General features: G+C 60.1%; 1 protein-coding gene across 4 annotated transcripts in view; it reads left to right on the top strand.

The window, feature by feature from the left end:
* The window catches only part of ZNF496 (zinc finger protein 496), a 32,566-nt gene extending 8,699 nt beyond the window's left edge, over positions 1 to 23,867 (top strand). For 3 of the 4 annotated variants that reach the window (XM_045890007.3, XM_045889997.3, XM_045890016.3), the window contains exons 6-9: positions 13,669 to 13,801; positions 14,212 to 14,319; positions 15,059 to 15,172; positions 20,352 to 23,867. In XM_045890007.3, coding sequence (XP_045745963.2) covers positions 13,669 to 13,801; positions 14,212 to 14,319; positions 15,059 to 15,172; positions 20,352 to 21,103 — 1,107 coding nt within the window. In that variant the 3' untranslated portion in view covers positions 21,104 to 23,867. The remainder of the gene's footprint in view (positions 1 to 13,668; positions 13,802 to 14,211; positions 14,320 to 15,058; positions 15,173 to 20,351) is intronic. The other variant, XM_045890025.3, reaches the window with a different exon arrangement.
* The last annotated feature ends 1,938 nt before the right edge of the window (positions 23,868 to 25,805 follow it).

Raw genomic sequence — 25,805 nt, 5'->3', positions numbered from 1 at the left:
CGGTGTGTAGATAATGCGTTCTGGTTAGCTGAATAATACTGCTCAGTGTGTAGATAATGCGTTCTGGTTAGCTGAATAATACTGCTCGGTGTGTAGATAATGCGTTCTGGTTAGCTGAATAATACTGCCCGGCTGTAGATAATGCATTCTGTTGAGCTGAATAAGACTGCACAGCGTGCATGTAATGCGTTCTCTTAACTCCCTTGTCCCTGGGCACTTGGCCTGCGTCTAGCTCGCGGCCCCCGTGACCAATGCTGCTGTGAACACGGACGGGCACGCACACGTAAACGTATGGTTGATCTTTTTCTTTCTGGGGATAACTGCATTCTCCTGCAGCGGCCAGAAAGAACAGAGCTCCCTTGCACTCATCACACTACACGGTCGTGTCTGGGGAAAATACCGTAGACGGTCGTGGCCAGCACGGTGGTGTGGATGCACACAGATGCAGAACATGCGCCTCACCGGAGCTGTCCTTCCCGTTGCCCTTGATCGCGGGCCCACGCCTGTGTCGCTCCGTCCTCGGGCCCAACCACGACGTTTGTGAGTGGATCCTGCATCTTCGGACTGAGTGCTTTCGTCTGCGCAGCAGTGGAGTGGGGGCGGGCTTTGCAGGTGTCGGTGGCTCGTGCCTTGCTGTGTGCGGTGAGATTCCACGGCTCGGATGCACCGCGGTTTCCAGTCTGGGGTCATTTTGCACAAAGCTGGTGTAGATACCGGCGTGCGGGCCGTCGTGGGAGCGTCACCCTCTTGCTGGGGGATGAAGCCCCAGGTTTGCACTTGCGGGCCTGTAGGGTACTGCGTGTTCCGTGAGAAACTGCCGCGTCCTTTTCCAGAGGGACTGGCATGACATGCCCGCGCGCTGTGTGAGCGGCGCCCACTCTCACGTCCCGGCCACTGTCGGCCGGTGGCACGGTGTCTTCTCTCAGCCCCTCTGATTCTGTGCCGTGCCGCCGGCTTACTGCGGTGTACGTGATCATCGCTGAGGGTCGCGGGCTCGGCCTCGAGTCAGGCGCTGACCCAGCGGCTCTGTGTATCCTCTCCCTTGACGTGTTTCCGTTTGCGTTTCTGCAGGTGTTTGGCAGCTCCGTGTATGTTCTAGAGATTCGTTCTTCGTTGGGTGTGTCTCATTCTCAGGCTTGTCTTGCCATCCTTTTTCACGGTGCTTAGCAGAGCAAAAGTGTCTTGTGTTTTTCCCCCCAGGGTTTCAATCATTTTATTTTACTTTATTTTGTATTAAGGTATGGTGGAAGCGCCGAAGTGTTGCATTTGGATTTAGTCCAGGCTCTGCGGTTTTCCTTTTTTAGGGATCATGCTTTCGGTGTAAAGGCTAAGAACCCTTTGCCTCGTCTTCGATCCCCAAGACTTCCTGCTCTGTTTTTGCCTAAAAGTCACATCATTAAACATCTTGCACTTCAAGTCCATGCTGCATTTAATCCAGGACCGGTGATCGTTCACGTTGGAGCCCGTGAGGAGTCCCTCTTGTATCCGGTGTGGGACTGGGGTTGAGGTGTCTCTGATTTGGGGAGCAGATGCCAGCTTCCTTCAGCCGTGAGTGCTGGAAGGTTCCCTCCTCGCTCGGAGTGCAAACCTCATTTGAGCCCATTTCTGTGGGTCTGTTCCGGGTTCTTCCGTCGGGGTCATCCACCTTTTCGCCTCTTGACTGCTGTAGCCTCATGCACACTGGGTCTTGAAATCAGGTACTGATTCCTCCCACTGTATTATTTTTTTTTAAATTATTTATCTCTGTCAGTCCCACTGCTTTCTGTGTAAATTTTAGAATAATCTTGTCCCTATCCACAAAAACTCTTAACTGAGATTTTGCTGGAATTTTGTTAAGCCTGCATGTCCGTTTGGGGAGCATTGACATTTTTGCCCTCTGACTCATTCTGTCCCTGGATGTGCCGTGCCTCTCCATTTACTTCTCTTTTTTTTAAGATTTTTTTTTTAATGTTTTTAAATAATCTCTACACCCCAGGTGGGGCTCCACCCCACAACCTGGAGATCAAGAGTGAGTGTCGCACTCCCCAACTGAGCCACCCAGGCGCCCTCGTGTTTTGTTAGATTTATACCTAAGTACTTCATTTTTTGAGCAATTGCAAACGATACGATTATCATTTTAGTACTTTGATGACAACATACTCACTTCTTGTCTAAGAAGTGCAGTCGGTTTTTGTAGGTTTCTCTTGTATCTTGTGAGCTTGCTGGATTTGTGCATCCGTTTGTTTTTAAACGGCGTGCTCTAGATTTTCTGTGTTCACAATCACGCTGTCTGCACATAAAGACAGTCGTACTTCTTTCCAGTCTGTGTCTTGTCCCTTTCCCGGCTTCGTTCAGCCGAGAACTCCAGCACCGTGTCAGGGCTTAGCGGGAAAGGGTTCAGTCTTTGACCGTTCACGACAGCGGCAGCCGCAGGGGTTTGGAAATACTCCTCATGCAGTTGGGAAACTTCCTCGATCCTGTTGTCCTGCAGTTTTAATTGTAACAGGTGGCTGTTGAAATTTGTCAAAACTTCTTCTGTTCCAGTTGGTCACGTGGATTTTGTGTAGGCTGTTAATGTTGTGGGTTATATTTATTGATTTGTGGATATCGAACCAGCCTTGCATCCCTGGAATGGACCTCTTCTGGTCACGGAGTAACATTCTGTGGGTACAGTGCCGAATTTGCTTCTACAGTTGACCCTTGAACAACACGAGTTTGAACTGTGCTTGTCCATTTACGTGCACTTTTTACAAATACAGTAGAGTACCGTCTATGTGCCTTCTCTTCGGTATGATTTTCTTAATAATAGTCCCTCTTGTTGCTTCCTTTCTTGTAAGAATACAGCATGTAATAGGAACAACATACAAAATATGTATCTGTCGACTGTCTACGTCAAGTTTGGGGGACGTCAGAAGGTATACATGGATTGTGTGTTGCAGGGGGAGGGTTGTGCCCCTGACCCCCGCATAGTACAAGGGTCGCCTACGTTTCCTTAAGGATTTCTGGAGCCACTGGTCTTCACGGTCTTTGGCTTTGGTATCAGGGTTATGCTAGGTTCGCAGGATGAATGGGGACGGGTCTGCTCTGGATTTCTGCAGGAGATTGTTTAGAATTGGCTTTCACTCTCCGAACTGTTGAGCGTGCGTCCTTGCCACGCGGGGTCCCCTGGGGCTCTGTGGCCGGGCCAGAGCGCGTCCGCGATCTGGCTCGCGGGGCCGCGGGGCTGGGCTCTGTGCGCACTGGGTTTCGTTCGTCTTCCCAGGCCTGGGTGCGTTCTCAGGCGCCGGCCCGAGGCTGAGGGAAGGGGGTGCGCAAGTCTTGTCACGATTCGGAGTCCGTCGTTTCCCCGGAGCCCGCAGAGGCGGCGGGCGCTGCGGGCAGGCAGCTGAGTCCCTTGTGTCCCCAGCGGTGGTGCCGCCATGCTTTCCTCGTCCGCAGACGTCGGGGAGCAAGCCCCTTCCTCTGCTCGCCCGGGTCAGTGCCGGCCTGCGCAGCCGCATGCGGGAGAGAAGGGGGCCGTGCGCGTGTGCGCGCGGGAGAGAAGGGGGCCGTGTGTGTGCGTGCGTGTGTGCGCGTGTGCGCGCGGGAGAGAAGGGGGCCGTGCGTGTGTGTCCGTGTGTGCGGGAGAGAAGGGCCGTGCGCACAGGAGAGAAGGGGGCCGTGCGTGTGTGCGCGGGAGAGAAGGGGGCCGTGCGTGTGCGTGCATGTGTGCGGGAGAGAAGGGCCGTGCGTGCAGGTCCGTGTGTGTGGGAGAGAAGGGGGCCGTGCGTGTGGGTGCGTGTATGCGGGAGAGAAGGGCCGTGCGTGCGGGTCCGTGTGTGCAGGAGAGAAGGGGGCCGTGCGTGCGTGAGAGAAGGGGGCCATGCGTGTGGGTCCGTGTGTGCGGGAGAGAAGGGGGCCGTGCGTGTGTGTCCGTGTGTGCGGGAGAGAAGGGCCGTGCGTGTGTGCGCGTGTGCGCGCGGGAGAGAAGGGGGCCGTGCGTGTGCGTGCGTGTGTGCGGGAGAGAAGGGCCGTGCGTGTGGGTCCGTGTGTGCGGGAGAGAAGGGTGCTGTGCGTGCGGGAGAGAAGGGGGCCGTGCGTGTGCGTGCGTGTATGCGGGAGAGAAGGGCCGTGCGTGCGGGTCCGTGTGTGCGGGAGAGAAGGGGGCCGTGCGTGTGCGTGCGGGAGAGAAGGGCCGTGCGTGCAGGTCCGTGTGTGCGGGAGAGAAGGGTACTGTGCGTGCGGGAGAGAAGGGGGCCGTGCGTGTACGTGCGTGTGCGTGTGGGAGAGAAGGGGGCCGTGCGCGTGTGCGCGCGGGAGAGAAGGGGGCCGTGCGCGTGTGCGCGCGGGAGAGAAGGGGGCCGTGCGCGTGTGCGCGCGGGAGAGAGGGGGCCGTGCGTGTGCGTGCGTGTGTGCGGGAGAGAAGGGGGCTGTGCGTGCGGGAGAGAAGGGGGCCGTGCGTGCGTGTCCGTGTGTGCAGGAGAGAAGGGGGCTGTGCGTGCAGGAGAGAAGGGGGCCGCGTGTGCGCGTGGGAGAGAAGGGGGCCGTGCGCGTGGGAGAGAAGGGGGCCGTGCGTGTGGGAGAGAAGGGGGCCGTGCGCATGTGCACGCGGGAGAGAAGGGGGCCGCGCGTGTGCGCGCGGGAGAGAAGGGGGCCGTGCATGTGTGTCCGTGTGTGCGGGAGAGAAGGGGGCCGTGCGCATGTGCACGCGGGAGAGAAGGGGGCCGCGCGTGTGCGCGCGGGAGAGAAGGGGGCCGTGCATGTGTGTCCGTGTGTGCGGGAGAGAAGGGGTCGTGCGCGTGTGCGCGCGGGAGAGAAGGGGGCCGTGCGTGTGTGCGCGTGTGCGCGCGGGAGAGAAGGGGGCTGTGCGTGTGTGTCCGTGTGTGCGGGAGAGAGGGGCTGTGCGTGCGGGAGAGAAAGGGGCCGTGCGTGTGTCCGTGTGTGCGGGAGAGAAGGGGGCTGTGCATGTGGGAGAGAAGGGGGCCGTGCTTGTGCGTGCGTGTGTGCGCGTGGGAGAGAAGGGGGCCGTGCGTGTGTGCGGGAGAGAAGGGCCGTGCGTGTGTGTCCGTGTGTGCGGGAGAGAAGGGGGCCGTGCGTGTGTGCGCGTGTGCGCGCGGGAGAGAAGGGGACCGTGCGTGTGCGTGCGTGTGCATGCGTGTGCGCGTGGGAGAGAAGGGGGCCGTGCGTGTGCACGCGGGAGAGAAGGGGGCTGTGCGTGTGGGTCCGTGTGTGCGGGAGAGAAGGGCCGTGCGGGAGAGAAGGGGGCCGTGCGTGCGTGTCCGTGTGTGCGGGAGAGAAGGGCCGTGCGCGCAGGAGAGAAGGGGGCCGTGCGTGCGTGTGCGTGTGGGAGAGAAGGGGGCCGTGCGTGTGCGTGTGGGAGAGAAGGGGGCCGTGCATTTGTGTCCATGCGCGGAGCCTCGCGGACGCGCCGGCGGGGGCCCCAGCGGGCGGTCACGTCCACAGAGCGTTGGCCGGCGCGGTGCATTCAGGAGAAAGCAGGAGCGAGCTCCGGACGCGCTCAGGGTTGGTAAAGCGTGGCAAGGCCCGCGTCTGTGGACGGTGACGGACACTAAGGTCTGCCCGGTGACGTTTGTCGTGCCGTCTCCAGGCCGGCCAGGGTGCTGCCCTCTCTGGGGACCACGGGCCCATTGGCCCTTCCAGGCAGGGGAGAGGCGAGGGGGCCTCGTCCAGGAAGAAGTGTGCTGGCTTTAGGCAGAGACGGGCGAGCAGAGCGCCTTCTCCACGGTGTCCTTCCTTGGTGTCCGTCAGCTGGAAAGTCCCGACGCCACAGCGGCATGTTTGGGGATGGTGGCCCTTTGGGGTCCGCTCTGCACCCTGTGCGGCCCCACACGGCCGCCTCCAGCATCCCTCCCGGTGCGTCGCAGCCGGGACCGTCCTGACGGGTGAAGACTGGCCCTCGCTGAGCCACAGCGAGCTCTGCAGGAGATGCACGCACGCCCATGGAGGACGGGTCTCGGGGGGCTGACGCCTCACACCGGCGGTGCGTATAGTGATCATCACACACGTACGGTTTTTCGTGAGCCTCTTCTCATTTTCGCCGGATGGCGGTGGAAAATGCTCTGTGTTTGTACTTCTTAAATCGAATTTTGAGGAGCGCCTGGGGGGCTCCGTGGGTTCAGCGGCGGACTCTGGATCTCAGTTGGGGGTCTCGATCTCAGGGTCGTGACTTCAAGCCCCACGTTGGGCTCCACACTGGGCATGGAGCCTACTTTAGAAAAACAGTCTAATTTGGGGCTGTAATTTGCATACGGGGCACCTGTTTCAGCGTCCGGCTTGCAGAGTGTTTGACAAGTGTGTGCATTGCAGTGTTGGTCGCCCCCTGAGCATGGGGAGCGTCTCTGCGTCCCCCCAGAGGCACCCTGGCGCCCGTGCGCGTGGAGCCGGGCCCTCACGCCCGGGCCTCTCTCCACCGCCGCCGAACGGGAGCTTCTCTCCTGGAATTGCACTAAACGGACTCATACGGTATGCGGCCTCTTACCCAGCCCGGGGACCCAGGCGTCACTCACGCGTGCCCGTTCATCACCGAGTGGCATCCGTGGGTGGTGACAGCCCATCCACGGGCATTTCGCTCACTTCCATTGTTGGCTGTTACGAAGCAACTTCTGGAACGTTTGTACGTCTGTCTGCAGATGTATCTTTTTATTTCTCCTGGGTGTGAAGTTGTCGGAGGGTAAGGGTGTGATCGATGACACCAGGGAGGACGGCTGTTTTCCCTGGGGACTCACCACTGCACTCCCACCTAGGGAATGCCCATCTTCCCCGTTTCCTGCTGTTCTTGGCAAAGTATGCATTTGGCCATTAAAGTAACCGTTACAGTTTTAGTTTGCATTTCCGTGTTGACTCACGAAGCGTGTCACCCTTCCATGTGCTTGTGAATCATTCCTCTCTGTGCTCTGTGAAGCGTCCAGATAGCCTGTGTACTGACTGGGTTCCTTGTCTACCATGTAGGTTTAAGTAAGTTCTATGCCCAGCGTGGGGCTCGAACTCATGACCCTGAGGTCAGCACTCGCCCTCTACCACTCAGCCAGCCGGGCGCCCTTCTGGCCGTGTTTTAAGAACTTTATACAAATCATGTATTCTGGATGAGAGTCGTTTGTCCGATACACGTCCTGGAAGCCTGTGGTTTGCCTTTCCCTTGTTTTAATGGTGTCTTTGGAAGGTCAGACGTGTTTAATTGTCACGAGCTCAAGTTTATCGACTTCTTTCTTTCATCATTCAAGAAATCTTTGTCTACCCCAAAGTCAAAAAGAATTTTCTTCTGGAAGTTTTAGAGTTGTGGGTTGTTACATTTAGGTTTTTGATTCATTTCAGGTTATTTTTTGTGTGTTTGATACGAGTTGTGGGGTTATTTTTTTATCCTGATATATAAAAGATTTTCCTGGGGTGCCTGGGGGGCTCAGTCGGTTAAGCGACTGCCTTCAGCTCAGGTCATGATCCCGGGGTCCTGGGATCGAGCCCTGCATCGGGCTCCCTGCTCAGCGGGAAGCCAGCTTCTCCCTCTCCCTCTGCAGTTCCTCCTGCTTGTGTTCCCTCTCTCGCTGTGTCTCTCTCTGTCAAATAAATAAATAAAATCTTTAAAAAAAAATTTTCCTTTCCTCCACTGAGTGGCCCTGATACCTTTGTCAAAAATCAGTTGTCCACGTACATCTGAGCTTCTAGGAGGCACCGTGGTTGACGCGTGCTTTGATTCTTTGCGCCAAACCACCATAACTTCCTAGTAAGGTTTGCAGCGGGGTCGTGGGGTCCTCCCGTTTGATTCTTTATTTTCAGAATTCTTTCCGCTGCTCTAAGTGCTTTGCTAGTCCATATTAATTTCAGAATTAGTACATCAGTTTTTTCAAAAATGCCCCGTGGGGCTTTTGTGCGGGATCGCCTAGAATCTACAGGTCGTTATGGGGCGAACTGACATTGTAACAGTCTAGAATCATTCGAACATGCTTCCACGTTCGGGCAGCATACGGAGTTTGTATTCATTTTCCTTAGGAAGTCCATGGTTTTGATGTTGTAAGTGGTCTGTTTTGTGTTGTTTTTAATTTCATCTTCCAGTTATTGTTCCCATACAGCTGATGTTTGTAGGTTGGCTTGCTGGCCAGCAACCGTGTTAATTTTACTTACCAGGATAACATCTTTCCAGAAGATCCCAAGGCTTTCCTGTGATTGGGAGGATCCAGCGAGGTGGTGGTTCAGGTGTTTGAGAGCAGATACAGGGTTATCGATTACAGTGCCAGGGAGCGGGGCTGGACGGCGGAGCGGAGACCGTGTGCCAGGAGGCGGTCGGGGGCTGTGGTGCAGGGGGAAGGTGAGGAGGTTTGGGGACATAGGGAATGCTTCCCTTTTTGTGCTCGGTGGTAAGTGGCCTGTTGGTCCGCTCCAGCCTGTGGCTGTTCTGAGCTGGGCTGCCCGATGAGCCTGTCCTACTCAGGCTTCTGAAGGCGGCCTCTGCCCCTCACCCCGGACAGATGGACAAGGACAGATCTGTGGCATTGGGTGGAGGTGACGGTAGCTGCTTCCTGCTGAAGGGGGGGTGGTCCGTCCAGCAGGGGTGCAGTTACGGACCAGAGTGTGGTTTGGTCATTTGGGTGACATTCCTGGGTGGCCAGGGCCATGGGATTTAGGGAGAGGGGCCCCTCTGATGGCACAGTCCTTCCCATATGGAATTGGTGGAATCGAGATGAGACCGACTAACAGATTAAAGAAAGGGAACCAAGAATGAGGGGTATGAGTATTGAGGGCAGCGGTGCTAAGAAGGGAGGGAGTCGGGAGAGCTGTGGTGGGTTTCCCTGAAAACCAGGCAGGTGAAGGACCGGGTTTGCGGTGGATGAAGGTAGGACAAGGGGACAAGGGGCACGGGAGGATGGAGCCAGGCGGCTGGGATCAGCCCGCTCCGGACAGGGTCCCCGCCGGCCGTGAGCCACCTGCTCCGCACACCGGGAACGGAGACTCGGGGGGCTGAGCGGGAGAGCCGGGGAAAGGGGTCCCGACCCCCCAGGTGCCCACAGCCCACCTGTGCACCCTCACACCTTCAGACCACCCCGCAGAGCCATCCTGGCTGGAGGCCTTCAGTCATCCGGGGAGAACGGACGCTCGGCTGCCACAGGGCTGCAGGGGGAAGGAAGGGAGGAAGGGGTCCCCCCGAAGTGCGGGAGGGGACACCCATCATCTTTGTGGGCAGGGGCCATGTGGCAGGTTCCCTCCCGGGCTTCGGGTCCTCACCCAGGAGTCACCTGCATGGGAGGTCATCAGTGCACCAGGGAGAGTCCCCAGAGACCCCCAGAAAATCCGGGGAGAGTCCTGGGGTCAAGGTCCTCTGAAAGTGGGGGGACCCAATCAGATGTGGGATGAGTGGATTGGAAGGAGGGGGACCCCGGCTGCTGCAGGGTGACCCCAGAGGGTGGAGGGGGGCCCCGGTGGGTGGAGGGCAGGCCCAGCGAGCAGAGGTGACCCTGGCTGGCGCAGGGTGACCCCAGAGGGTGGAGGGGAGCCCCGGCAGGTGGAGGTGACCCCAGCAGATGGAGGGGAACCCCGGCTGGTGCAGGGCAGCCCAGGCGAGCAGAGGTGACCCCGGCTGGTGCGGGGTGACCCCAGAGGGTGGAGGGGTACCCCGGTGGGTGGAGGGCAGGCCCGGCGAGCAGAGGTGACCCCCGGCTGGTGCAGGTGACCCCAGCGGGTGGAGGGCAGCCCCGGCGAGCAGAGGTGACCCCAGCTGGCGCAGGGTGACCCCAGAGGGTGGAGGGGGACCCCGGCGGGTGGAGGGAAGCCCCAGCAGGTGCAGGTGACCCCAGCAGGTGGAGGCGACCCCAGCCGATGGAGGGGAACCCTGGCTGGTGCAGGGCAGCCCAGGCGAGCAGAGGTGACCCCGGCTGGTGCAGGTGACCCCAGCGGGTGGAGGGCAGCCCCGGCAAGTGCAGGTGACCCCGGCAGGTGGAGGCGACCCCAGCGGATGGAGGGGAACCCCGGCAGGTGCAGGGCAGCCCAGGCGAGCAGAGTCCAGTGGCGGTGAAAGCCCCTCCCCCCAGGGCAGAGCAAGGGGACAGAGGTTCTCAGGGTATAAGTCCAGGGTCATGGGCTCCTGCCGGCAGTTCCCAGCCCCTGCTGGATGGTCAGAGATGGCTGGCACACCTCACCTGCCTTCCAGTCTGCGTCGGTGAGGACATGTCGGTCTCCTAGCCGTGTGTTCGTGCACGAGTCAAGGTGAACTTGCTTCCCTCTCTCTTTCACGGGTATGAAAGGCTCTCTGATTGTGTGACAGGCGCTCGGTAGATTCTCAGCCCCCTTCCCGTTCATTCCGGGTGCACCTGTGTCTTAATCGCGTTCAGGCTGCATCACTACTGTGCATGTTTCTAAGTTTCAGGTGTCTGCCCATTATTTCTCTGTATGGTCTTCATTTTTATTCCCCAAAAGCCATTTTTCCCCCTTTTGGTACTTTAAGGCTTTTGGGGGGTTTGTTTTGTTTTTTAATTTGTTTCAAGTGAGGGGTACACCCAACATGGGCTGAGAGTCCACCGACTGGGCCTGCCAGGTGCCCCTAAGGGTTTTATATTTTTATATTAATTTAATCAAGGATGAGGATGTCGTTTTACTTCTAGTCAACCAACTCTATCAAATATGTTGGATAGAAATTATGTTTTCCCTTTCCGCACTGATTAGGATTTGGCTTTTTCACGTAGGTTAAGTTTTATCTGTTCAATCCCGTGTCATGACTGCTTCTTCTGTGTGGGTCTGTTTTGTTCCAAAACCGCATGTTTACTTCCAAGTTCTCTTATCAGAATTATCTCTGTGCTGATGTGTTCAGCGTTTTCCTGCAGTTCATCCTATACCGCTAACCTTACCGATTTTTTTTTCCCACCATAAAGTGATCGGAATTTTTTTAATTTTAGAATTAAAATAACATATGCTTTTATTTTAAACTTAAAATAAGAGTGAAGTATATCCACAATTTTAAACGAGCTGGTTTAAAAAACAAAACAGAAAAAGGAGCCATTAGACAATAGAAAAACAGGCCAACAGAACAGAGAAGTCTTCAAAGCAGACAGATGCAGACTGGCTAGTAAGCCGGAGGACAGGTTCTTGGGGAGAGAGCAGGGTGGTCCTCGGTCGGACCCCTGCGCACCGGGTCATTGGAGCTGCAGACCGCGGCGCGCGGTGGGGAGACAAGCAGGTGCGCGGCGCTGCGTGTGTCCCTGGAGCCCCCTGCGCACGGATGGGGAGGCCCCGAGAGCTTGCGGAGCCGCTCCGTAGCCGCGGACTGTTGGGGAGCACTGGAAGAATGGGTGGGTCCGCTGCGCTCCGAGTGACGCCTCAGTGCAGTCCGTGGATTGGACGCGTGCCGGGAACGCAGCTGAACGGGAGGGCGAGCCGACGGGGCTTCGGCGCTGCGGAGCGTGCGTTCCGATCTGGTGGGGCCCCCGAGACAGGCAGTGGGCGCGCAGCTCCGGCCCCGGGGCGGCCTCCCTCTGCGAGGCCTGCGGGTGGGGTGGGTGCACGCGGGGCGCAGACGAGACCCCCGCCGACCCCGATCTGGTGGGGCCCCCGAGGCAGGCAGTGGGCGCGCGCGGGGCGCAGACGAGACCCCCGCCGACCCCGATCTGGTGGGGCCTGCGAGGCAGGCAGTGACCACGCAGCTCTGGGCCCCAGGACGGCCTCCCTCTGCGAGGCCTGCGGGTGGGGTGGGCACGCGCGGGGCGCAGACGAGACCCCCGCCGACCCCGATCTGGTGGGGCCCCCGAGGCAGGCAGTGGGCGCGCGCGGGGCGCAGACGAGACCCCGCCGACCCCAGACCGAGGCTGTGAGTGCCCCTGGTTGTACACGTACGTGCGTGTGTTGTGATGCTGTCAGTACCACGGTGTACGTGGTGAGGAGCGGTCTCGCACCAGAGCCAGCGCGGGAGACGGTGCGTGCTCAGGGTGAGCCGTCAGACCCCGGGGGGAGAAGCGTGCGGGGAAGCTCAGTGGTTCCAGTGGTTCCGCCCGCGGCGTGCTCCGCGCGCTCCCGCCTGCGTCTCTGAACCGCCCAGGAACGGTGGGCGTGCCCCTTACGTCTTCCCCGGGGTCCACAGACGTGCGTTTCTGCTCAGCGTGCACGAGGACGCAGGGGAGCGGGACACTTCAGATGCTCCTGGGCCAAAAAAAACCCCGGAAACAAAACCCAGTAAGTGCGAAGCTAAGACGGTCGAATTTCACTGGGATCCCTGATGCTGGGTGTGTAAAGACGAACTTATGTCCAGCAGGGTTTCTGGGGGCCCCGTTAGGAGGTTAACCCAGCGGTCCCCCATCCTACCTGCACGTCGCGGCACCTCTGCGCCTCTGATTTTTTTTCCTTGGAAAGGGAAGACTGTTTCATAATTCACACAACACGGGATGAGGTCACCGGACCCGGGTGCGGTTTCTGGGGTCCTGCAGTGCAGTCTGCCCGCCGTGGCTCTGTGGACGTGGTGGCCGAGTCGCTCTTAGCTGCGTGGGGCCGTCCGAGGCCCAGCAGTCGGTGCCAGGGGCGCGCGCCCTGCAGCGATGGTAGGCAGGCCCCCGGGGCTGGCGCACACGCCTGTGGTTCCGCGGTGATCCGGGGAAGGAGCCCGAGCACCTAAGTGAGGGCGGGAGGATGCGCCTGACAGACGTGCTCACTGGGTACATCAGGTGTGCCCGTGAGGGAGTAGGAGTCCAAAGGGGCCAGACAGGATTGACTGAGAAAACCCTCCTTCCCAGCCCGGGCCCCCAACGCACCCGGGTGGTACGGACGCTGCCCTTCCAGAAATCGAGGTGGATGCAAGGACATGCGTTGAGAACACCGGGAATTCTTTTTCCTTCTTTTAAAGCAGATGTTCATAAAGGCTGCATTCTTCCCACCAGATTTCGTTTTGAACAGGGCTAACCATTTCGTCAGTGCAAATTGGAATTTTAAGTGCTTTGTGATTGGAAGCCTTTGCAGAAATCCTTGGCTGGTTGGGCGGGTGGATACGCGGTCACTGCGTGGAAATCAGCATTTCTGTGCTTCTGTCCGGACAGAAGTGTCAGCGAGACCGCGCTGCTTCCACGTTTCACTTCTCCGAAACGTTCTCTCAGACACAAGCTCCCAGATTATTTATTACAGACAAAATGAATCATTTTTGAACGGCATTTACAGTTACCGTCAGTCTGTTTGTCAAATTGCTGTTCACAGGAAGCACAAGACCCCCACTTCGTGTTGTTATATGGAAATGCCTTCATGGTTTCTTTTTATGCATTTATTCATGAGAGGCAGAGGGAGAGCAGGGAGCCCGACGCGGGGCTCGATCCCAGGACCCCAGGGTCATGATCTGAGCCCAAGGCAGACGCCTCACCAACTGAGCTGCCCCGGCGCCCCATATTCTAGATTAAAAGGAATTTGACACATTCCCGGGGTCCATGACTCAAAGCCTCCGAACGTGTCCTCGCAGTAGTAACCCCGTGCGGCCCCTGTAGCAGTCACCAGCGGCCCCGACCGCGAGACGCCTCCCCGCGGGGACAGGCAGCAGCAGACCGTGGAGGGATCCCCACCTGCCAGACCCGAGCGGCGGGAGAGGATGTCGGGCTGGAGCGAGGGAGGCCGCGTGGGCTCCGGGCAGCCCTTCTGCTCGCTCGCCTTGCGGGGCCCCTGGCCCTCCGCGTGCTCAGAGCACGCCTGCCTGGCTCGGTCCGGGACTGAGGCGTCCCTGCTGTTCTCCTGTGGTTTCAGAACCGGGTCTCCCCCTTCAAGGACATGATCTTCTGCTTCTCGCAAGAGGACTGGTCCCTTCTAGACCCCGCGCAGACTGGCTTCTATGGCGAGTTCATCATCGGGGAGGACTGTGGCGTCTCGCTGCCTCCAAGTAAGGCTTCGTCCCCTGTGTCCTGAAACCAGAGAAGGGTGGGGCCCGCATCTGCCTCGCTGTCCCCCCCGACCCTGCACATACATCAGGCCTACCTGGCCGCTTTGCCTGCTAACCCTAGTGTAACAGCTTTCCATGCGCCTGGTTCTGTGGTTTGGTGGGCTGTGCTCGTTGGCTTCTGTTCGCCTGATGGTCCTGAAGGAGACGCCCTAACCCCCCTCCATCTCTGAGATCCTGTCCCCTCCCTGCTTGCTCTCAGGAGGCCTGCCTGGCCCCCGTGGGGCCGTGCCCCGGTGTGCGAGCCTCCAGCTCTGTCTTCTGGACCTGTGTGGGGTCCCCGCCCTCCACCTGCCCAGGTTTCCTGTGGGCACCCACGGCTCATGGGTTTGTGTCCTCCCCTTTGTGAACAGACGACCCAGCCGCCCAGCTGGATCTCTCCCAGGGAGAGGAGAACGAGCCCCGGGTCCCCGAGTTGCAGGACCTCCAAGGGAAGGAGGTGACCCAGGTCTCGTACTTGGGTGAGTAATGGTTCCAGAACTGGGTGGAAGGTTGCCACTGGGCAGAGGCAGGCCCGTCCCTCCACCCCTCCCTGCAGCCCGGTGTTAGCCTGCACCCTGTCTGGCCTCCTCCCGGACTCTGGCCAGAGAGCATGTGAGAGGTTAACGTTGCCACCCCCCTCGACCAGAGAGTCTGACAGGAATCCGTCGCTCTGCTGCCCAGGTGGCCCGTCCACAAGTGAGCGCGGATTCTCCCAGAAGTCAGGCTGGGGAGGAGGAGCGGGTGCTGGGACGGTCTAGCTTGCAGCCCCAGGCCACGGGTCTGTGTCGCACAGGGCGGACCTGGGGCTCGGTGGTGGTGTTTTCTCGCCTCCTCCCTCCCCGCGCTGCGGCCACAGAGCTCAGGCCCGCAGCCTCCGTGCCGTGGACATGTCTGCTCCTGAAGGGCAGTGGGCTCTGTGCGGTGTGAGCGGCAGCCCTACAGCCCCTTCCCCCTTCCCCTCGGGACCCTGGGTTTGGGCCCCGTCCCCGCCCGGAACAAGCGTGTGCGTGCTCTGGCTGACTGCAGGCTGCGTGTGTGCACCTTCTGTGTGGGGTGCGGGACCCCATAGACCCCGTAGACACCCAGCACGCACAGTGCTGCCCAGGTTCAGCACCCGTGTCCGGGGATGGCCGCCTGCACGGGAGCCCGGGGCTGCTCTCCGACCATGGCCCACTGGCTGCACGACAAATCAGCTTCTCCGTTTTCTTCTCTGGAAAGACTTTCCGAGCCTCCAGCCATTCCAGATAGAAGAAAGACGAAAACGGGACGAGCTACAGGTGCCAGAGTTCCAGACCTTCCAGCAGCTGACACTCACTCAAAACACCTGCCCAGGTACCGAAGGGCTGGGGGGAGGGGGGCACCTGCCTGAGCTGAGTGTGGCGTGCGTGTGTGCATGCGGTGTGCGTGCGTGTCCGGGTGTTTGTGTGTGTGTGCATGTGCTGAGTGACCTGCGTGTGTGCATGCAGTGCGTGTGCGGGGGTGTGCATGCGTGTGCGGGGGTGTGCGTGTGTGCATGCGGTGTGTGCGTGTGCTGTGGCGTGCGTGTGTGCAGGGGTGTGCGTGTGCGGGGGTGTGCATGGGGTATGCGTCTGTGTGCGGGGGTGTGCGTGTGCAGGGTGTGCATGCGGTGTGCATGTGCAGGGATGTGAGGGGGTGTGCATGTGTGCGTGTCCAGGGGTGTGCATGCGTGTCTGGGGGTGTGCATGTGCGGGGGTGTGCGTGTGTGTGCGTGTGCATGCAGTGTGTGTGTGCAGGGGTGTGCGTGCGGTGTGCATGTGCAGAGATGTGCGTGTGCGGGGTGTGCATGCGGTGTGCGTGTGCAGGGGTGTGCATGCGGTGTGTGTGCGCGGGGGGGTGCGTGTGCGGGCGTGTGCATGCAGTGTGCGTGGCCGGGGGTGTGCGTGTGCGGGGTGTGCGTGCGGTGTGCGTGTGCGGGGTGTGCGTGCGGTGTGCGTGTGCGGGGTGTGCATGCGGTGTGCGTGTGCGGGGGTGTGCATGCGGTGTGTGTGCGCGGGGGGGTGCGTGTGTGGGCGTGTGCATGCAGTGTGCGTGGCCGGGGGTGTGCGTGTGCGGGGTGTGCGTGCGGTGTGCGTGTGCAGGGGTGTGTGTGCGGTGTGCATGTGAGGGGGTGTGCATGTGGTGTGCGTGTCCGAGGGTCTGCCTGCATGTCTGGGGTGTGCGGGGTTGTGCGTGTGTGCATGTGCAGGGGTATGCGTGTGCATGCGGGGGTGTGCATGCGGTGTGTATGTGCGGGGGTGTGTGTGTATGTGCGGGGGTGTGTGTGCGGTGTGCGTGTGCGGGGGTGTGCATGTGCAGGGGTGTGCATGTGGTGTGTGTGTGCGGGGGTGTGCGTGTGCGGGGGTGTGCATGTGGTGTGCGTGTCCGGGGGTGTGTGTGCGTGTCTGGGGGTGTGCATGTGCGGGGGTGTGCGTGTGCAGGGGTGTGCGTGCGGTGTGCATGTGCAGGGATGTGAGGGGGTGTGCGTGCATGTCTGGGGGTGTGCATGAGCGGGGGTGTGCGTGTGTGCATGTGCGGGGGTGTGCATGCGATGTGCGTGTGCAGGGGTATGCGTGCGCGTGCGGGGGTGTGCATGCGGTGTGTGTGTGCGGGGGTGTGCGTGCGTGTGCCTGCTGCTGGGAGGGGCTCCTAGGGTCTCTGAGACCCATACTGATTGCTCCTGTGGATTATTCGCTGCTTACGCTGGGCTTGTTGCTCTAGGACCCCTCCCACTCTGGGACCCTCCCCTCCGTGCCTTCTGTCTGCGGGTTGGGGGGGTCTGCGTGCTGAGGGTGGTCACGGCTTGAGGCGTACCCGGCTCCGCTCGGCCGGGATTCGGCTCTGAAACAAGACGACGCTGAGTGCTGCTGTCTGAGAACAGGGAGGGATGCTGGGTCTCCGAGCGGTAGGCGGCCCGTGGCCCCTGAGCAGGGACGGGCTGCACCGCCCGCGGGGGCCATATGCAGGCTGCTCCCAGCCCGGTCGCCGTACGGCCGCACCGAGACGGCCTGTCTTCCGGCTCAGCGTGCTTTCTCTGCGGCCCGGTGCGGCCTGTGTCCCCTCCCACGGGCTGAGCTCTGCTGGGGCCCCAGGCCCTGCAGCAGCACCAGGTCTGTGCCAGGCGCTGTGTGTGCGTCCTGGGCTGACGACACCTCCGCGGGGCCTGCTAAGACGGCAGGACCCTCTCCCGGTCCTGGAGGGGCTCCGCGGCCCGTGAGGGCGCTCCCTGGCTTGCAACGCCTGCCTTCTCCCCGCGTGCGCGCGTGGCCTTCCCTCTGTCGGAGACAGGGCGTGCCGTCCCGCCTCTCCTTGCCTTGTGAGTGCTCAGCCAGCACAGGGGTCCCACCGTCAGGACTGCGACTAGGCCCAGCTGCCCCCCAAAGGCCGCCCTGCCTGGGGCCCTCACGCGCATTAGGGCTTCCGGGCTGGTCCCTGCACCTCACCGAGCTTGCCCTCTCTGGGAATCTCCTCGAAATTCTCAGTTATGGGCCTGGATCTGTTGCCTCTTATGTATTTGCAGTTCCTCCACTTCTTTTAAACTTTGTATGTCAACCCATTTTTTTCCTACATTTTATTTTTTCTTAAAGATTTTATTTATTTGAGAGCACACACAAGCAGGGGGAGAGGCAGAGGGAGAGGGAGAAGCAGGCTTCCCACCGAGCAGGGAGCTGATGTGGGGCTCGATCCCAGGACCCTGGGATCACGACCTGAGCCGAAGGCAGACGCTTAACGACTGAGCCACCCAGGAAAGCCTTTCTACCTTTTAAAAATGTGGATTTTTTCATCCTCTCCTTTCAGGTTTTATGTTTTGTAAGAAAGGCTCCCCGTTCCAACAGGACAAGCATGTATTTCTTAGGATGCCTGGGTTTTTATTTATTTGTTTATGGTCACGTCTGGCTGCCCGCCCTCGCCGTGACTCCGCCCCCCATCCGGCGAGCGCTGCGTTTGCAGGCCGCGGGTGCCCTTCCCGAGGCAGGAGCCCCCAGCACACCCCGCGGGCTGGTTTCCCACCTGCAGCTCACCAAGCTCGGGCTCCGGCTCCGTCTCCTGAAGCCCTGGGCAGCATTGCCTCTCAGAGGGAACGGTCTTGGCCACCAGTGGAGTCACTCCTGAGGGTTAAATAGTTCACGTAAGAGCACCTGGACCAGTAATCCTGTAATCCTGCCCACCCCCACGCACAGCGAGTGACTCCTCCGTGCCCGGCACCGAGCTCTGATGGAGGGCATGTCGCCCTGTAGGCGTTATGTTAGTCTCCTAGGGCTGCTCCCCAAACACCAGAGACGGACGCATGACAAGCAGCAGACACCGATTTTCTCAGAAATCTCGGGGCTCGAAGCGTAGGCTGCAGGCGGGCGGCCTGGTGTCCTTCCCCTGAGGCCTCCCTTCTTGGCCTGTGGACAGAGGTCTCCCCGTGTCTGCACATGGCCCGTCTCCAGTTGTCTGTGCCCCGATTTCTTAGAAGGATACCTGCTGGAGGAGGGCCTGCCCTGATGACCTCATTTTAACCTCTTTACCCCTTGAAATGCCTAATCTCCAAATACAGTCGCCTTCGAGGTACCGGGCTTAGGACTTCAACATACGAATTTTTCAGGGAATGCATCTCAGCTTGTTGCATTCCACCCTCAGGTGCCCCAAAGCTCCTGTCCTCTTCACGTAGTTTCATGCAGACACTCAGCCTCTCCACACATCCCTCAGTGTGTTCCAGCCTCCGTCCTGTATCCAGCATCTCACCCAAACATCCTGTAGAGTGGGCGTAGGGGACACCCAGGCATGTTCCTCTCCACCTGTGAACCTGCAGGACCACACATCACGTTATGTGCCTCCCAAAATGCAGTGGTGGGACAGGCATAGAACAGACCTCCTCGTTCCAAAAGGGAGAAACTGGGGGCTCAGTCCGTGAAGCCTTCGGCTTCAGGTCGTGACCCCAGGGTCCCGGGATCGAGTCCCGCGTGGGGCTCCCTGCTCCGCGGGGAGTCTGCCTCTCCCTCTGCCTCTGCCCCTGCTCGTGCTCTCTGTCAAATAAATAAATAAAATCTTCAAAAGGGAGAAACTGGGAAGAAGAAAGGCAGATGGCCCCCAAGCAAGGGTTGGAATTCAATGAGCCATGAGAATATGCGGCTTGCAGGGAACGGTGGGCTCAGGGCTCCATCCCCGTCGGCCTGGCGTGTGGTGGGAGTCCGGCCTCCGGCGGGACGGCCTCTGCAGCCGGCCTGCCCTGGGCATCGAGGGTGAGGAGCTCTGCTGGCCTGTTGTGTAGATGCCGGTGGCCTGCACCCCAAGGTTCATCCGTCTCTTGCCCTTCAGCCCCGGCTAGCTGTGTTTCCGCTCAGACACGAGTCTCAGAACCAGTGTTGGGCCCCGTGCAGTCCCCGGGAGTTCAGGCCGTCCGGCAGGAGGGTCCTCCAGGGTCTTTCCCGCCTCATCTCCACTGCTTGACTGGATCCGGGCCTCACACCCCTGATCCCTTCACCTGGTGGTTCTCCAGCCTCTCGTGTGTGTTCTCTCCAGGGCACGCTTTGTCGCTTTCTCCCATGTGGGTGAAACTGGGAATTTTCCAGATACTCAGATCTCCTCCCATCCCCCAGCCTCATATCGTGCTGAGGCCCCAACCCTTGTCTTCTGGGGAGCAGCTGTTCCCGTGGCTCTCGTTGCCTGCAGTCTCCTGCTCTGTGCGGCTTCCCGGTCTTCCTGCCCTGCTTCCGTATCCAGCTCCACCTGCCCTCGGGCGCCCGAACCTCACAGAACTCTCCTTCCTCTGGAGATTGCATCCGGAACCACCTTATTCCTGCTTCTGTCTCTGGGGGTCTGGCACCACTAGTCCCTGTTCTGGACCCGAGTCCCACGTTTCGCAGAAGTGAGGAAACCGACCCAAGGGGGAGCTGTGTGAGGGCTGTGGGCTGGGACCTCAGGCCAGGCACCCCACTGGCCCCCACATGCCCCCCAGCATCGTAGACTTGGGATTCACGGAGTCTGCTTCCGACTAGGTTGTACAGTCCAGATCCACTACCCAGCCGCGCTGGTGGGCCTCAGAGGGGAACGCGGGTGACCTGGGTGGTGGGGGTGGCCGGACAGCCCCGAGGTCAGCACAGCGAGCTCCCTCTTCAGCCCTGAGCCCGGAGCGTGTCACCCAGGTTGGCTTGGTGTATAATTGGCAAGTAACAGGCCACGGGGTTGTGCCTGGAGCACATGGGGCTGTGCGACTTCAGGCTCAGCCTGTGGTCGCCGAGCCTGCCCTGCCTTTCTCGGGTGTGGGGCCTTTCTCTCTGGGGTCTTTCAGGGGCCCGATGCGGGGTTAGGTAGGGCGCTGCTGCCTGATGGGTGCGTGGCCAGGACTTGACGCAGAGAGACCCGAAGTCGTCAGATTGTGGGGTCTCGGTGCCTAGAGAGGAAAAACAAGGAGCGGGGCCCGGAGCGAGGGCGGAGAGGACGAAGCCGAGCCTTGCCGAGTCGGGTCTGCAGGTGCGGGGCTGTGGCTGGCGCCGCACGGCCGACCCTCCCCGGGGCTTTCCCGCAGCCGGAGCTGACGTGCTGACCCCAGAGAACGGCCTGGATGAGGAGGTGACCATCGAGATCGTCCTGTCCAGCTCCGGGGACGAGGACTCCCAGCTCGGCCCCTACTGCGCGGAGGAGCCGCGGAGCCTGCCCGCCTCCCGCCGGAGCGGCGCCGAGGCCGCGGGCGGGGTGCAGACGTCGTCCTCGAACAAGTCCTACGTTTGCCCGAACTGCGGGAAGATCTTCCGCTGGAGGGTCAACTTCATCCGACACCTGCGCAGCCGCAGGGAGCAGGAGCGGCCGCACGAGTGCTCGGTGTGCGGGGAGCTGTTCGGGGACAGCGAGGACCTGGACGGGCACCTGGAGAGCCACGAGGCGCAGAAACCGTTCCGCTGCGGCGCGTGCGGGAGGAGCTTCCGCCTCAACTCCCACCTGCTGTCGCACGGGCGCGCGCACCTGCACGCAGGCCGGCTGCCGCCGCTGCAGAAGCGCGAGCCGGGCGCGGGGGCCGCGGGCGGGGGTCCCGCGGGCGGGGGTCCCGCGGGCGCGGGCGACGGCGCTGCCAAGCTCCGCTTCCAGTGCTGTGAGTGCGACAAGGCCTTCCAGCGGCCCGACCACCTGGCGCGCCACCGCAGCAGCGTGCACGCCAAGGACAAGGCGCGGCCCTTCCAGTGCCGCTACTGCGTCAAGAGCTTCTCGCAGAACTGTGACCTTCTCCGCCACCAGCGTCTGCACATGAAGCGCCGCTCCAAGCAGGCTCTGAACTCCTACTGAGGAGGCCCGTGGGGGTGGCGGCGCGCGTCCGCCCCGGAGCAGGGCGCATGTCGTCCCCGCCCCGGAGCAGGGCGCCCTGCCACCCCCCGTTCCCCGGGCAGGGCGCATCTCCCCGGAGCAGGGCGCCCTGCCACCCCCCGTTCCCCGGGCAGGGCGCATCTCCCCGGAGCAGGGCGCCCTGCCACCCCCCGTTCCCCGGGCAGGGCGCATCCCCTCGGAGCAGGGCGCACTGCCACCCCCCGTTCCCCGGGCAGGGCGCATCTCCCCGGAGCAGGGTGCGCCTTGTCCCCAGAGCAGGGCACACGTCCCCGCCCCCCCAGCAGTGCGCACTCCCACCCACCCCCTTCCCCGGACAGGGCGCATCTCCCCGGAGCAGGGTGCCCTGCCACCCCCCGTTCCCCGGGCAGGGCGCATCCCCTCGGAGCAGGGTACGCCTCGTCCCCAGAGCAGGGCACACACCCCCGGAGCAGGGCGCACGTCCCCGCCCCCCCAGCAGTGCGCACTCCCACCCACCCCCTTACCCGGGCAGGGTGCAACCCCCAGGCAGGGCAGCATCCCTCCCTCCCTCCCCGCCCAGGGCAGGGCCAGACCCTTGGTACTGACTGGTCCCACCCCCCGCCCACCATGCACCTCCCCCAGGACAGAGTCACAATCCTCCTGCCCTTTGCTCTCAGGTAGAAACGAGGTAGTGGCCGATTGAGCATCTGTTCTGTCTCTGCTGTGCCAAAAAGCAGGGAGGGCTTGTCTCCACCAGCTTTGACTCTTCCATCTTTCCAGGTCTTCGAGAACCCCCTGCACTGCTTTCCAAGCAGGGAGGGACTGGGATGCTCCCCACCGTGGTGACCCCCCAGGGCCGTGTCCCTTGCCAACCAGTCTAAACACACACCCATAAAGCCCTGTTCCACATCGTCCCTTCCCCCATCCTGAGGTTGGGAGTAACTGCACTTCTGTGTGACACCAAGAAGCTTTGGGGGTGGGGGTGGGCTGGGGGGAAGGCTGTGGGCAGGTGTCCCCCTGGGGCATGTGGGTGGCAGGGCCAAATACCCCGAGCGTGTCCTGTCCTCAGAAGTCACCATCTGGCCCATAGGAACAATCCAGTGTCACGAGGAGCCTCGGTGGGGGCCGATCGCTCCCTGCACAGGCAGAGGGTCCTGCCATTTTATTTGTCATGGTGTCTGGTTATTAGGGAATGTGAGATCATTGAAGGCAAAGCCCACATTTTACACTGTTGCACGCCCTCCCCAAAATGTGTCTGTAACCTGGGAGGCCCTTGACAAATGGTCACGGAGGGGGGAGTGTGGTCCCCATCCCACCGGGCCTGGGAACGGGGAGCTCAGCCCCCAGTGTTGTCCGGGCGACGTAGGCAGGGGACACGGCGTTCCATGAGCATTGACTCAGCCTGCCGGTCCTATTTGTTCGCTAGGGTTGCTGTAAAAACGGGATGGCTTACATGTCCTCTGAGATCGGGAGGCGGGAGTCAGACGTGGAGGTGCCCGCAGGGTTGGGTCCTTGAGAGGGAGCGTCTGTGTCCCGTGTCTGCTCTGGTGGGCGGTTGCAGGCATTGATACAACATGACTTGTGGAAGCATCACCCCATCCGTGCTTCATCTTCACATGGTGTCGTGTGTGTCCGTCTCCACGTCTCCCTTGCTCCCACGACATCAACCATGTGTAAGACCTACCCTTCCGACTCCTGTCTGTTACCATCTTCACTAATGACATCTGCCATGGCTGTATGTCCAAATAGGTCACACTGACGTACCCGGGTTAGGACGTAAACCTACAAGTTGTGGGCTTGGACACAGTTAAACCCACAATACCGGCCAGTCCCACAAGGCTGCTGTCATTCCCAGGTCATGGGAGAATCCGTACAGACTGGCTGGATTCAGGCCCAAGCTCCTGTTTCCAGGCTGGGTGTCCTGTGTGGTCATATGCCCAGGCCCCTCAGCCGCCCGTTCCCCTTATCGGGTGACACTTCACTGCCACGTCGAGACACCACTCCCCCAAACCCAGTGAGAGCGTTACGAGGTCCTGCCGTCGAGCTCCGTAACTGCATAGATGCATCCACCTACCCGGGGACAGTAAATGCAATAAAGCCGTTTGGTCATACCCTCAACAGAAAACTGTTGGGGCTCTTTGTTTCTAAATAGTTTGCCTCTTGAAAGGGGAGAGGGAGCCCCCAAAATCTTTTAAGCCTAAGAGTGGAAATTCCAAGTAGAAGCCCGACTCCCATCCACCCGAGCTCTTGCCCAAAGGTTCCGTTGGTGCTGAGTGTGTATTCACCCACCCACGTCAGAAACTTGCCTAAAAAGAGCATTGTTCAGCTCACCGTGCATTTTATGTGTAAAGTCAGGTCCTAAGTAAGAAACAAACGGAATGTAACAGGCTGTGCATTTCTTCGGGTGCCCATCAAATAATGTGCAGCGTCCTTGCATTCACTGACCCAGAGCTGACTGGGGCGCCTGGGAAACCGGGAGCTGACGTTGACCCGGGAGACCGTCCTGGGCGATGAAGTTCAGGTCCCAGGTGCGTGCCACGCGTGAGAAGCCCAGGCTGCCTGCACTGCGGAAAGCTCCGGAGAGGAGAGCTGGCCCCCTTGGCTCGTCCCTCTCTCTGTGGGGGCTGGGCCGGCAGGTGAGGGGTCCGCCTTGCCATGAGGTTCAGAGACCGCACATCTGAGGAATAGCTGCCCTCCCTGTTCCTCTCATCCCTTGGCATTGTTCCCACCAACTTAACAGGTGCATAATAAAAACTCACTGAAGTAGCCTTCGTGTTAGACTTAATTGTATTCAAAACCAAAGTAAAAGCACAGCCTGGGAGAGGTGGTCACTGGGTTGGAGAGCTGGAGGTGCAGGGGTACTGGAGACGGTCCTTCGGGACATCAGACATCGCCTTGGGAAACTTGGGTCTCAGCTTCAGTCGCCTGACTGACCCTGTCTGGAAGAGAGAGGGTTCCCTACACCGGGCGGAGCTTACGCACCTGGTCACAGTGATGAGGGAACGGGAGGGTCGCTGAGGACCGAGCAGAAGCTGACACCCCACAACCCCCCCACTTTGGGATATGTGTGACATTGCTTGGGGGCCCTAAAGGAAGAACAAACGGTTAACTTACAGAGATCACAGCCCTACAGGACCCGAGCCTCCCGCAGCTTACAAATGTCCTCGTGGTTGACCTGGAAGAAGCTTTCTTATCAATAGCCTGACCTCCGGAGACCCGAAACTCAGTCCCCTGAAGCCCTAACATCACCCACCCCTCGATAAAGTTGAGGGAGGCTGAGGCAGAAGGAAATGTACATAAAATTAAATCTCTTTTAAACCTACGGCCCATTGATAAGGGCGTGTGACTGGGGGAATGTGACACTCCTCCTGGAAGCTCTCAGCGATCCCACTTTAATGGCTTCCTAGAAGGGAAAACAACCTTAACTTGACAAACAACAAAGCCTCCGATATCCTCCTGTGTGTCTTCTTTAATACGTGAAAGTGCTTTCGGAAACCTCCCCTTTTCCTCACCTCCCCAGCCCCATAGTACATAATGAGCCACCCCTCACCACCCCGGGGCAGCAGCTCCTTCCGCCCACGGGCCCCGTCCCTGCGCTTTACTAAACCACCATTTTGCACCAAAGACACCTCAAGAACTCCTTCTTGGTCGTCGGCTCCGGACTCCACCCCACCGAACCCCACCTGTATTCCAAAACCACATCAACGCCATAGCCACTTGACCCAGGCCCGGCCAGGGTTTGGTGTATCCTCGTCTCCTGAACTCTTGCCCCACCTGGGCCAAACAGAGAGGACACCAGGGCCGGGGGGTCTCTTGCCATTCCCAAGTCACACCTTGACACAGACGAAAGAGAAGGTGCAAGCGCCCACCTGCCCTAGACTTGGGCATTGGTACACGGTGCTCTCCCCCGAGATGGTTTCCCTCCTCCACCAAAAGCAGGGACTTGGACCAGGCACAAGCTCTTCTGCTTGCAGAGTAGTGTAGGGGAATCGATGGCCTCCGATCCCAACAACTAGGCCCGGCACATTTTTCACTAGCAACGAAAAAGTGGACACTCGGGGCACCTGGGTGGTTCAGCCGGTTAAGCCGCCCACTCGATTTCGGCTCAGGGCGTGATCTCAGGGTCCTGGGATCCAGCCCCGTTGGGCTCCACGCTCAGAGGGGAGTTGGCTTGAGGATTCTCCCTCTCCCTCTGCCCCCCACCGTCCTCACATGCTCTTTCTAAAATAAGTACATGTTTAAAAAGATAAAGGGATGGTCAGTGCCCACCAGGGCTCCATGCACCGAGGCTACAAGTTAGGAAGGGGGGATCAAGAAGGCAGGCTGGGCGGGCGCCTGGGTGGCTCAGTTGGTTAAGCGACTGCCTTCGGCTCAGGTCATGATCCTGGAGTCCCTGGATCGAGTCCCGCATCGGGCTCCCTGCTCAGTGGGGAGCCTGCTTCTGCCTCTGACCCTCCCCCCTCTCATGTGCTCTCTCTCATTCTCTCTCTCTCAAATAAATAAATAAAATCTTTAAAAAAAAAAAAAAAAGAAGAAGGCAGGCTGGGCAGGAAAGGAGCAGTGGGGGGAGACTGGAGGATCGGGCCTTCTGCTGCCCCACCCCACTCGCAGGGCACCCAGCCTCCAGACGTTGGTTATTAGAGATCACGAGTTCATCAAGGGCAGAGCCCTGGGGTCCATCCACACCTGCGCTGACCATCCAACC

The sequence above is a fragment of the Mirounga angustirostris genome, unplaced genomic scaffold (assembly GCF_029215605.1).
Source record: "Mirounga angustirostris isolate CCGP_5_RB_7025 unplaced genomic scaffold, mMirAng1.0.hap1 SCAF_7, whole genome shotgun sequence".
NCBI classification, from domain to species: Eukaryota; Metazoa; Chordata; class Mammalia; order Carnivora; family Phocidae; genus Mirounga; species Mirounga angustirostris.
This window is presented reverse-complemented; position numbering and strand designations above follow the sequence as displayed.